The 13,624-nt window shown below is 39.7% G+C and overlaps 1 protein-coding gene across 5 annotated transcripts in view; it reads right to left on the bottom strand.

The window, feature by feature from the left end:
* CPO (carboxypeptidase O) overlaps window positions 1-13,624 on the bottom strand; it is a 132,204-nt gene that overhangs the window by 46,041 nt on the left and 72,539 nt on the right. For 4 of the 5 annotated variants that reach the window (XM_072121056.1, XM_072121053.1, XM_072121055.1 and 1 more), the window contains exon 2: window positions 3,754-3,843. In XM_072121056.1, the coding sequence (XP_071977157.1) occupies window positions 3,754-3,833 (80 nt within the window). In that variant the 5' untranslated portion in view covers window positions 3,834-3,843. Of the gene's footprint in view, window positions 1-3,753; window positions 3,844-10,197; window positions 10,332-13,624 lie in introns of those variants that run through there. The other variant, XM_072121057.1, reaches the window with a different exon arrangement.

Genomic DNA, 13,624 nt, shown 5'->3' with positions numbered 1-13,624 from the left:
TGGTTAAAAGAAGAAATGTATAATTCAAAAAGAAATACATAAATAGAAAATTATAGGTATTAACCCCTAGGGGACACAGCCTATTTTGGCCTTAAGGACGCGGTCCCATTTTTCAAATCTGACCTGTGTCACTATAAGTGGTTATAGTTTTGGAACGCTATGAGATATCCAGGGGATTTTGAGATTGTTTTCTCGTGACACATTGTACTTCAAATTAGTTTAAAAATTTGGATGAAATCTTTTGCGTTTAGTTATGAAAAAAAACAAAATTTGGCAAAAATTTTGAAAAATTCTTTATTTTCAACGTTCTAAATTCTCTACTTTTGATGCAGACAGTCATAGCACCCAAATAAATTCATAACTTACATTTCCCAAATGTCTGCTTTATGTTGGCATGGTTTTTTAAGATTCCACATATTTTACTAGAATGTTATGAGGCTCAGAATTTGGGTGCCATTTTTCACATTTTTTGTAAAATCGCCAAAACCCGTACTTAGATGGACCTGATCAACTTCTAATTGACACTGAGAGGCCTAAATAATAGCGAGACTCGTAAATTACCCCATTGTGGAAACTACACCCCTCAACGTATGAAAAACTACTTTTAAGAAGTTTGTTAACCCTTTACGTGTTTTATAGGGGTTAAAACAAAATGGAGGTGCAGTCTGCAAATTGTAATATTTTTTCACAATACACCCATTTTGGGTGGAAAATTAAACATTTAAAATGGATTAAATTAAAAAAGGCTCCACAAAGTTTGATACCCAATTTCTCCCGAGTACACGGATACTCTATATGTGGTGGTAACTTCTGTATGGGCGCACGGCCGGGCATAGAAGGGAAGGAGGCGCCATCCAAATCAGATTTGCTATGTCACATTGTACAGGCTATAATTTTTTTCTTTTTTTTAATGTGGACCTATAGGGGCTTATTTCTTTTGCCACATGAGATGCACTTTTCTGGTATGTAATTTTGGGGCATCTACAGCTAATTGGTGAGATTTAATTAACTCTTTGTTGGTGGAGGAAATGAAAATCATCAATTTTTAGGAAAATTTTTATGTGTTTTTTATTTGGCCGTTAACCATACCATAAAAATAGTATATTATTTTTATTCTATGGGTCGCCATGATTATGAAAATACTTCATTTATATAGATTTTTTATTTTTTACCATTTTTACTGAATAAAAAGTAATTTGGCAAAATTGTTGTTAATTTTAGCATCACCGTCTTTCATATGTATAACTTTTTTATTTTTCACCTCACAAATCTGTTTAAGGGCTTATTTTTTGCAAGAATGATAGCTCTTTTTAGTGGTCTTATTTTAGATTGCGTAACTTTTTAAAATCACTTTTTTTAGAGCATTTGTAAAGGGCATTAATAAAAAATCGTCTTTTTCAGAGAGAGTTTTTTTAGGTTGTTTTTTACGGGGTTCACTTTGCGGATCTAATAACAATTCTGTTTTATTATACAGATTGTTACGGACGCAGGGATACCAAATATGTGGGGGTTTTGTGTATTTTATTCAATTGTACTGAATAAAAACTAATTTGGAGAAAATCTTATTCATTTTAGCATCACCATCTTTTCATATGCATAACTTTTTTATTTTTTGGCTGACAAATCTGGTTAGGGGCTTATTTTTTGCGAGAACAGTTGTTCTTTTTAGTGGGCTTATTTTAGAGTGCATAAAATTTTTAAAATCACTTTTTAGAGCATTTTTTATAGGGTATTAATTAAAAATTATCTTTTTTCGGAACGTTTTTTGCGTTTTTTTCCTCTGGCGTTTACCGTGCGGGTCCAGTAACAATTCTGTTTTATTATGCAGATTGTTACGGACGCGGCAATACCAAATATGCAGGTTTTTTTTGTGTTTTTATGTTTTTTATACTTTATTAAGTTTTTTATGGGAAAGTGACATTTTAGGGGCTTATATTTTATGTATTTATTTTTTATTTATTATAATGTGTAGTGTTAACTGTTTTTGCATTTTTTTTTACTTATACATACTTGAACTTAAACCAGTGATGCTCTGATCACTGGTTTAAGTTCAATACACTGCTCTACAATACTATTTTATTGTAGAGCAGTGTAAACTGTCTGAGCAAGCTTGCGCATGCTCAGACAGTTTACAGCCAGACCCGGAAGGGGTCTGGCTGCCATGGAGACCGGGCAGCTCCGGGGCACATGCCAGTCCTCGGAGCTGCCCGGAAGAGGATCGGATCCCCCGGTAAGCGGCACGGGGGATCCGATCCACAGCAGGAACACCCTTACACGCCGCGGTCATGCTTGACCGCGGCGTGTAAGGGGTTAACACCCGCGATCGGAGCCGGCTCCGATCGCGGGTGTTACAGCGCGGTGTCAGCTGTGATAGACAGCTGACAGCCGCTGCTTCTGGTACCGGCTCCGTTCGTGAGCCGGTCCCAGAAGCTAGACGTTATACTACGTCCCGGTGCGCTAAGTATCTAGCCCCGGGGACGTAGTATAACGTCGTGGTGCGCCTAGGGGTTAAAAGAAAAATAAAAATATAAGGGAAATAGAATGGGAGTCAACTTTAGGTAATACAGTATGACATTTTCTTATCTGTTGCAGATTTTATTTTGCAGTGGAAGGTGCAGGCAAGTTATTGGTGGACGAATTTAACTTATAGAGGATGTAAAACTTCATGGTGGTGAACAGGCTGAGCTTTGGAAGTGGCCAGCCTCAAGGGTCTATTACTGGTAAAAGCAGCCAGGGGCAGGCATGTTGGTGAAGCACACAAGGGATTATCTTCATTAGGGTCATTGGTGCCCTTAAAGTGTATTGGCTCTGCTCGAAAGCAAAGCCAGAATGTGCCCTCTCCTTTATTGCTGTCTGTCCGGGGACTGTATGTTAGGCAGCTGTAGATTGGGGTATTGGGTAATCCCACCCCTAGCATGTCACCTAAATCCTCCTCTGATTGTTTTATTCCAGTGATTTAAATAAAGCTGTGGCCATTTTGACCCATTAAGTTATGTTCATATAGATGTTTACTCATTTGAAACGTCTTTACTGTCTTTGTGTACATCCTTTTAAGGATATGATGCTACACACATAGTTACTGGCAGAAAAACAAGCAAGGTCTAAGAGTTCAAACCATTATTAATCCTAAATGTGTAATGTTGATGCGGAAGACAAGAAAACATAACCCCTGAGAGTCATCTACTAAATTAACCTCAAAGGTGGAATGTCTACATATAGCAAGCAGAACACAAGTACATATACACTGCTTATAGAAACATGCACACATAGCAATTCCAACTCATTTCAAAAGAAGTATGTTTTTCTTTGGACACTAAAATAATTCAAACATTTGTTAATGAATGAAGATCTTGATAATTGTAGCAATAAACATTACATTGCTCTCTGACTTGAACTGATGCACAGATCCCAACAATAATGATTGAAATGCACTCACATAGTTTGGCTGCCGGAGGAACAACTGCCAAGGACACACATGCACTTACAATAGAGTGACAATTCTATAGGATAGATTTATGCTGACATTGAAACAGACAAGGCATGCAGGCTCTATACTGTTTCGGAAATTTTTATTTAGACATGTTAAACAATTTGTATTTACTGGAGGAATACATCTTAATAATGTACAAAGAATCTTGCATAACAAGTTTATAATTCCTATTGTATACAGGCAACTCTATTAATGTAGATCTGCATTGTGTTATGAAACATAGCAGCCACTTGTATCTGATAGAAATAAAAGGAATTTCTTACCCATCATAGTTTATCTTCATGGCCAGCACCTGTGGGATCAGAATTCCCAGAACACCAGCGTTCCACAGGATAAGATACATCTTGTTGAAGCTGCATAAAGACACAAGTCAGTGAACAGACTGTAAACTGCTGGTTGCTGTATGGACTTTAGAAGAGTGATCGCTTGCTCAGTCCAGTTACAGAACAGATATTAACCCACACCTGTCTGAGGCTGAGAAACTCTGGGATTCCCGCCCTAAAGGCCAAATCAGTTTAATCCTTGTTCTACTGTGGCACCAGACACGCTGGCATTCTGTGTAGGATATGTCATTGTCCTTGTTTAATTTAACTAGCATTGTGTAGATCCTTAATAGGAATGATAGTCAGATGTGATGACAGAGAAGTTCTTCTCTCCCACAAAGGAATATCACTAGTATTGTTTGCGAACAAGCAAATATGATGCAAATACTATGCAAAAACTATGCAAATACTTAAAGATATAAAACTATACCATATATTATATAATCCAATTGTAGGTCAGAAAGTATTTACATTTCTGTTTTAAAGACTTAGGCGTAGTACGTTGGGCATACATCGGCGCTGCGGAGAGGTGCCGAGGATGGACGCAGCTGACCCCTCTCCAAAAGGAATATACAGCCCCCGGCGCCGGGCTATGGAGTGGTACGGTGCCGCATGTGTGCTGCACTGTACCGCTCCCGTATAGGGCCGTGAGCCCATAGAAGTGTATGGGGGACGTATATATGCCGTATATATGTCGGCCATATATACGTCCCCCATGCGTTTGTGTGAATGATGTAGCCTAATAGTTTAAAAAGTAGTCCTGGAGGCATACATGCAGGAAAACATATTTGTATATTCTTTACCCAGTGTCAAAATGTAAAGATTTCAGCCACTTAGATGAGAGACACTGGGGCACATTTACTTACCCATCACCAGAGTTCATAGAAAGTGCATTGTCCAACTCGTATACACTGTGCCGCGATTTTCTAAAATTGTTCATGATTTCTAGTGCACGATCTTAGTGAATTGACGCATGCAGCATTATACACAGAAATAGCACTTTAAGTGCATTTTCCAACTTCCTCAGTAAATATGCCCCCATGTCTCTGGATATGCTGTGCAAAGCTTTAAGGTTTTTTTTTTAGTTATTGAGAATGTGGACAAAACTGCAGATCTTACCTACTGCTAAGCAGTAGGTAAGTGTTGGTTTATGTAAAACCAGGTGCCAGTTGTATCTCAGGAAACCCTTTAAACAGAGCTGTAGCCAGTACAACACAACAATAGGGCTTATAAGCCATTTAGGGTTTCATAACACTTATCAATTGATGATCTGCAATTGCATTCAACCAGTGTTCTTATCCATATGGCCCTGGGTTGACCTTAGGGGAAAAAGGTGTTGAAAGTCTAACAAAGAACTGAAAATATGCCTGGCATCCTTTTTAAACCCTGTTATGCCACACAGTACTCACCCTTCAAAGGCTGCCCACTATTGGCAAGAATCCCACAACAACTGTGCATTTTATCAGCTCACAAAAACAAGCTAAAATATTTTTGCCAAAACTATTTCCCCCAGCCATATTTTTTTTAACAATGAAAGACCTTACATGTGTTACATGTTATCATTTTATATCAATGAAAATATTTTCATTTTTGTGTAGATTATCTACAATTTTGGGGTCAATCTATTCACATGTTTTTACTTTACAAGGTTAATAATCTCATTTAATCCTGATTGTATTCCACACTTCTGATGTACTCTAGTACTAGTTACATAATGCCATAAACAGTTCATAGAGTTTGTTTTATAATTTATTACGCCATTTTGTTCCATAACAAGGAAACAACAAAACCTCTATAGATATTTGCTTCCCTACATGAGGATAAAGATGATGATAGTCATGTTTGCCCAGAACCACATTAACACCGTGTAAAATTCCAAAGGTCTCCACATCCAACTATCAGCTCCATCTATCTTATAAATGCTAAACTGTAGGAGGTATTGTCAAGAATGAACCAGAGGTAGATGACTGTGATAGATAATTGAGTAAAGTCATGAAGATGGCAAATCATAACACATTTTAAACACAAGCTTATAAGTTTAAGAGTCAAGAAACAAGTTAAAGGGATATTCCCACAAAGACAAGTTTCTTATATGTACTCGGGATAACAAAATAACACATTCTCTAATTCACTGTTATTAACAAAAATACAGAATTTCACAGATATAAGTCCAATCTGACTCTAGAAGTCCTGGTGTACACAATTTCAGTTACCCCTAGAGACGACCCTGTAACATCTGACTCAGGGTCGGGTGGCTGCCGTCTTGCTTTTTTTGTCTGGCGCCTGTGGAGCTGAGATTTCTGTCTCTCTCTGCTCTTTGCCTCTAGCCCTTCCCCTCAGTCCAGGACGGAGTTCTCACTGATACACAGACACTGGGTTCCTGTCTGCAGCAGGAGTGTAAAGCTACGGACAGATACGTTCTTTATCTGGGGAGGTGGAGGCAGGTACAGGAGATCTATGTGTTGTGGGATAGCAGAGATGTAGGAGAGCTAACTGTGTAATTGTGTGTAATATGCATGTCATGGATCCCATCATCTCTGATCTGTCTCATCTCTTTCTATGTATCAGATACCAGTACAATGTTCAGAAGTGTATATAAACATTATAACCTGATAATCTAACCACTTTGTCAGCTCACAGAACTAAATAAATCATAATGTGTCTGCTTAGAGAGCCCACACTCTGGAATTTTGCACTGACGAGCCTAGGGAGTGATAGAAGCTAAAACAGCAATAAAACTGAATGAAATTGTGAAGTAAAGGGTTAAAAATGATCTTTATTGATATAGGGGATTTGTAAATAGGGGATTGAAATTTGAGAATTTTCTTTCATTGAAATAACCGTTTTAAGAGGCAAGAATAAAACACTATACTATGAATGGAATCAGGGAATCAGAGCCTTGAGAAAATGCAAGAAGAATGCAAGAGTGTGCTATGCAGTAGGACAAACAAAACATGGCATGTTAGTTCAAAATGAGGACCAAAGACAAAATTAACCAAAGTACACTTGCAAAGCAGTGATCAGCATGAAGTTGATAACCATGGGCAATATCTTTAGGCACAAATACATGGTGGAAAAGGTATAGGCAACAGATTGTAGGGTGATAGCCAAGGGACATGGAGTTCTCCTCCATATCATTTTTTGTAAGTATGACACTGATGCAGTTTTGGAACCACATATCTCTGCCAATTTATGAATTCTAAAATCTGAAAATGACTAAGTTTTGTTGTTTGATGTTTTGTATAATGAGCATGGAATTCTTTTATAGTAGAAGTAACTCCATTAAAGTATTTGTTCATGCCTACTTTGGATGTAAAGCAATCAGGAGCTGAGCTGCAGTTACTCGCCTGGAAAATGGAACTGTTCTCCTTTAGGATTCTGGTGCCAGAGACAGCCAATCAGTATGAGTCTTGAGTGCCAGGCTCTCCCTGATCATATTTTGATAACCCATGTAACGGACAGGTGACCAATATCAATAGACAGTAAGACCCCTTTAAGAACATTTGTCTGTATACATTACAGTTTTATAGACTTCAAAACTAGACAAACACTAATGCAGTGGATTTAACTTTTATTTAAATAACTTCTCTGTCCTACTGTGGTCTGTCCCATCCACTTTATTATTAACTGAAGTAGAGCTGTATTTGTGGGTTTGCAATATTGGCAAGTAAGGGGGTGAACACGCAACCCAATGGTCATCGAAAGAGACTCAGAGGGGCACATTTACTTACCTGGTCCAGTCGCGATCCAGCTGCGGGTTCTCCGACGCTGATTCGGGTCTGGCTGGTATTCACTAAGGTCCGTGCGCCAATATCCACTAGGTGTCGCTGCTGCGCCGAGGTCCGCTGGAGTTCACCGGAGTTTACCTTCTATTTCTTGGTGCAGGTAAATGCGTGTCAAGCGACACTTTCTTTTTTTAAATACTGCAGTTTTCCTGAATCCGTCGGGTTTTCAGACAGCCATGCCCCCCCGATTTCCGTCGCATGCAACCCGGCGCCGAAATCCGATCGCATTCACCTGGGGCAGTGCAGGGAAAAATGTCGAAAATTGGGAAAACCCGACGGAAATTTGCAAATCGGACCCTTCGTAAATGACCCCCAGAGTCTTTCAACACTTCCTAGCTTATAAAAACGGGCACCATTATAAATCCTCCTCTGATCTGTAGATTTGCTGTAGATAATGAAGTTATTTGAGTATAAATAATGTATATTTGCATAAAGCTTTTTGGTTTGGAATAAACCCATTGTACTAAGCTGTTATGTAGTAGGGTGTGTAAATAGTCCTTGTTTACTTAGATTTTACCTGACCTTGCACTGCAAATAATATCAAATCTTGGCACTATATGAATGCATATTGTACAGATTATACTTCATGTACTGTCTGTAAATAACATGATTTTACCATAATGAACTTCTAGAAAATTAAAATTTACCACAATTCTAGAATGCTCATTAATATATACCCTGCACCCATCTTGACACAAAAAAACTGAAATGTAGATATTTTTGCTAATTTATTAAACAGGAAAAAGTGAAATATCACATAGTTATAAGTATTTAGACCCTTTGGTGTGACACTCATATTTAACATGCTGTTCATTTCCTTCAGATCCTGCTTGAGATGGTTCTACTCTTTCATTGGAGTCCAGCTGTGTTTATTTAAACTGATTGGAGTTTATAAGGAAAAACACACTCCTGTCCATATAAGACATCACAACTCACAACAGTGCATGTCAGAGCACATTGCAATCACTGCCTAAGGAGCTCAGAGACAGAATTGTAACAAGACACAGATCTGTCTAAGATTACAAAATAATATCTGCAGAAATGCAAGAACCTTGGTTAGAAAGGAAAAGAAGAACCCCAAGTTCACTTTTGCAGAGCTCCAGAGATGCAGAAAGGAGCTGGGAGAAAGTTCCACAAATTCAACAATAACTGCAGCCATCCACCAGTCAGGGCTTTATGGCACAGTGTGCTGAAGGAAGCCTCTCCTCAGTGCAAGACATATAAAAGCCTGTATACAGTTTGAGAAATATGATTCTCTGGTGTTTTTGAACTTTTTGGTGTTAATTTTAAGTGGTATGTGTGAAGATTACCAGGCACTGCTCATCATCTGCCAAATACAATGCCAACAGTGAAACATGGTGGCGGCAGAGGAATAATTGGCCTACAGGGTCTTGCATTCTGAAGGTCACATGTTGTGGTCATGGCAGATGCCATTTATGGCAGTCTAATCATCTCATGAAATTCAATCAAAGTATCCACCTTGTGTTCCAATTGCTCATACCGAGTCCAAGTTCCTTTTAATGTTGTCAAACAGGATTGTGCAACAATCCATCTAAATAAATTTTTTAACAAAAAGAAGAATTATATGGAGGCAAATGTTAACTTAAAAACGTAACTGTAAAGTTACTTGACAAAATTTTTTTAGCACAGCTGGACAACCTTTGACAACAATTCCAACGATACTTGTATCATGTATTTGGCTTCTTCCATCCTGAGATATAGAGCTAATAGGTATATGAGGCCATCTATAAAACACTCTCAGCTTTTCCTGAAATGGGCGGGACTTCCTGGTAGTGACATCAGCTATGGACAACGATCCCAATAGCACTCAGGACATTCACGTGAAGGTGCACAAACAGTACACAGAATATATATAAAAAGCAGATGTGTATTCTGAAAAAACAGTAAGACAACAATGTTTACAATAATAATAAATAGCAGGCTACAGTAAACTGAAATGTGCCTATGTAATACTAAAAACACAGAGCATCAATGATGACTTTACCATGTAATCAGGCTCTTGGGTAGGGGGAATAGACGCCCCACACATATCACCCGCTAAATGGGTTTCCTCAAGGTATACCAGTCAAGTGTCAGTTCTCCTCTTAAATCCCTAAGTCTGCTCTGGTGGAGGGCAATCATCAAAGTAGCGTATTTTTCTGCCTATAAGGCGCACCAAAAATCCTTTCATTTTCTCAGAAAATTGCGCCTCAGAAAAGTGCGCCTTATATATGAACTTACACAGAAAAGTACTACAGACAAGATCTACTGTACATTTACCAGTGTTTAATAGCTCCATCCCCAGAAATTTCCTGCACCTTCCCACACAGTATACAGGGTCCCTAGCAACTAACATTGTGCCCATCCTGCCCTCCCCTAGCACGGAGAGACCGGAGCTGCCATAGTGCCGACCACGAGGCAATCATCATCATCAGTAAGAAATCCCCCATACCTGACAGCCCTGTAACAGGGGAAAGAGAAGGAGCCACAGGGAACCCCACAGGAATAACACCCTGGCTGAGGAGGGAAGGAGAAGGGGCAGAGGGAGACCGCTTAACCCCTGCTGCATCACCCTGCATTAACCCCCAGCAGCCCATACCTCTGAGATCAGAGCTCTCTGACACGCTGAAGACAAGTTTCCCGGGAAGTGTAGCTGGCTTGAACTGTGCACAGGTCTGCCACCTGCTGGTCATTTTTAGGTACTGCATTTGATCTTGCGCCTTATGCTCCAGTGCGCCTTATATATGAACCTAGATGTCTTAGCAGGCATTTATTATAGTCCAGTGCGCCTTATAGGCCGAAAAATACGGTAAGGCATGCCCATTCTGGCTATGAAACCAGATGTGCGTCATAACTATAACTCACTTATACAGAAGTAATCTCCATGGTATTGCTCTCACAATTATTCACTTTCCATTTACTTAGTATTTTGTTAGTTTCAATCTCAAAGCTCCATGCTAAGGATTATAATCCAGATAAAAAATGTGCATACTTAGGGTCAAACTAAGTGCAAAGAAAAACATATATGAAAATGTGTATACAAGGACATGATCCGGGGAATATTTCATAGAATAAAGTGACCAGTGAAATTATCAACGAGTGACTTCATGAAAAAATATAATACCTTTAAAAGTTTCTTAGTATATTATGACATAATTACCCATGGAAGTACCGTATATATTCGTGTATAAGCCGAGTTTTTCAGCACAAAAAATGTGCTGTAAAACGTCTCCTCGGCTTATACACGAGTCAATACTTGTAAAAAAAATAATTAAAAATGGACTAAAAAAAAAAAAACTGTATACTACTGGGGGAGGGCGCTGTATACTACTGGGGGCATGCTGTATACTACTGGGGGGCAGGCTGGGGTGGCTGTATACTACTGGGGGCATGCTGTATACTACTGGGGGGCAGGCTGGGTTGGCTGTATACTACTGGGGGCATGCTGTATACTACTGGGGGCAGGCTGGGGTGGCTGTATACTACTTGGGCAGGCTGGGGTGGCTGTATACTACTGGGGGCTGGCTGGGGTGGCTGTATACTACTGGGGGCAGGCTGGGGTGGCTGTATACTACTGGGGGCAGGCTGTATACTACAGGGGGTAGGCTGTATAATACTGGGGGCAGGCTGGGGCAGGCTGTATACTACTGGGGGCAGGCTGTATATTATAGGGGGCTGGCTGGCTACATACTTGGCTGGGTCTGTGACTAATGCATTTCCCACCTTCAGCTTATACTCCAGTCAATAGGTTTTCCCAGTTTTTGGTGGTAAAATTAGGGGTCTCGGCTTATACTCGGGTCGGCTTATACTCGAGTATATATATGGTATGTGATATGTCAGCTATTATGCAAAAAAAGAAAAAAAAATACATAGAGAGTATAAAATACCACCAATATCAAAAAATATATTACATATGCATTGGGTCCGGGGAGTTTTATAATTTAATGAATATATTATATGTATATAGCAAATCCTGGTCCGGCGCGCATAAAGTAAATGTAATCAGTCAAGATCCGGTGCATATTGAGTTAGTATAGCGACAAATCTACATATATCATCAACCCATAGCCATCATGTTTCAGGCTCTGTTAATTTATATGATTTGACGAGTATATGATATAACTGTAACAAATCATATTCCGGCGTATATAAGTATAATGACTATAACAGATTATGTTTCACTGCTAATTAGGTAAGCATAATGAGTATAACAGATCACTTTTCAGTGCATATAAGGTGAGTATAATGAGTATAACAGATTAAGTTCTGGCGCATATAAATTAAGTATAACTACCAGTCTATATATATCCTCTTGTTGACCATTAGTGATTGTTAAGTAATTCACATTGGCCGGTATAAACTTATAATTAGATGATCTGAAGCATGTGATCAGTCACATGCTTGTGACATCACTCCAGGTCATAGAGTTTTTTGCATGCTGCAGGGACTGATGTTCTCCTGCGCCCAATAGCTTCTGATCAGGAGCGTGCATGTGCTAACAACCCCTCCTAAAAACATCCACCCTCCTCTCCACCGTCTAGCTATGGATTCCCATGGCAACCAACCACACAAAGACTGCCAGAGGGAAAAGGTAACTGCTAGCTGCTAGCCTGCAACCTGACAAATGGCTGCACATAGCTAGAAAAATGTGGGGAAACTGAACAGACCTGCTATATCCAAACTGTAGAGCGTGCTGGGATAATTAAAACATTATTGGTTGAGTTATATGGCAAAGCATTTCAATGCCAAATTGGCATCTTCATCAGGTCGATTTACATAATGACTGTAAATGCAATAGCAAAACACAGACAAAGACATAAAAGAGAATTTCAAAGTTAGTCGGTGTTAGTAATTATATGAGTGAATCGTAGAAGGCGCCGGCTACATACAGCCACAAGGGATATGTGTATCACTGATCGCTACTGGAAGACAGGACAGAGCCCCAGGATGGGAGGCGAGGGTAGCGCCCTAGGCAAACGCCTACCCCTCGTCCCGGCCATGATTGCCATCACTGCCGTAATTTTTAAATGGTATTTTACTGCCCAGTGCCCCGATTTGTGCCAGTGACCGCACTTTGATCTTCCACGTGTTTCAGGTATTATTCTATAGTTCTCTTTCTTTGAGTCTACAGCCTAATACTCTATTAGTTAATGCATGGCATTCATCACCAATACCACCCTCATCACCATCTATACCCTACAGGTCACATCATATTTAGATTCTGGCCACCTGAACCTATCATATTTTCATCATATCAGTTTATCAGTCACACACCGGCCACTTTATTAGGTACACCTGTCCAACTGCACGTTAACACTTAATTTCTAATCAGCCAATCACATGGCGGCAACTACTTTCAGCAGGATAATGCGCCATGTCATAAAGCTGGAATCATCTCAGACTGGTTTCTTGAACATGACAATGAGGTCACTGTACTCAAATGGCCTCCACAGTCACCAGATCTCAATCCAATAGAGCATCTTTGGGATGTGGTGGAACGGGAGATTCGCATCATGGATGTGCAGCCAACAAATCTGCGGCAACTGTGTGATGCCATCATGTCAATATGGACCAAAATCTCTGAGGAATGCTTCCAGCACCTTGTTGAATCTATGCCACTGAGAATTGAGGCAGTTCTGAAGGCAAAAGGGGGTCCAACCCATTACTAACATGGTGGACCTAATAAAGTGGCCGGTGAGTGTATATGTGTTCTCTATGGTTCTCCTATTAGCTTTTATACTAATTTTCTTTTAATATTTTACAGTTTCATCCACTTTACAAAGTTTACTGTTACAGTACAGTCCACTGTAACAGATCTGTAATTTTATAACTAGCGCGTCATTATTATGGCTCAGTGCATGTTTACTGCTGAAGAGGCATTTGAAATGCTTCTTTCGGACACAGAATCTGCCAGCGAAGGAGGATCAGACTTTATTATTTCTTCATCCAGCAGTGATGAGGAAGAAGTTCTTCAGAGTCATGCGGCGCAGAGTCACCCAGTTACCCCTGACAGTACTGAAGATATT

This window comes from Engystomops pustulosus, chromosome 8, assembly GCF_040894005.1.
Source record: "Engystomops pustulosus chromosome 8, aEngPut4.maternal, whole genome shotgun sequence".
Classification (NCBI taxonomy): domain Eukaryota; kingdom Metazoa; phylum Chordata; class Amphibia; order Anura; family Leptodactylidae; genus Engystomops; species Engystomops pustulosus.
Note: the sequence above shows the minus strand (reverse complement) of the source record. Positions and strands in the feature narration are given on the sequence as shown.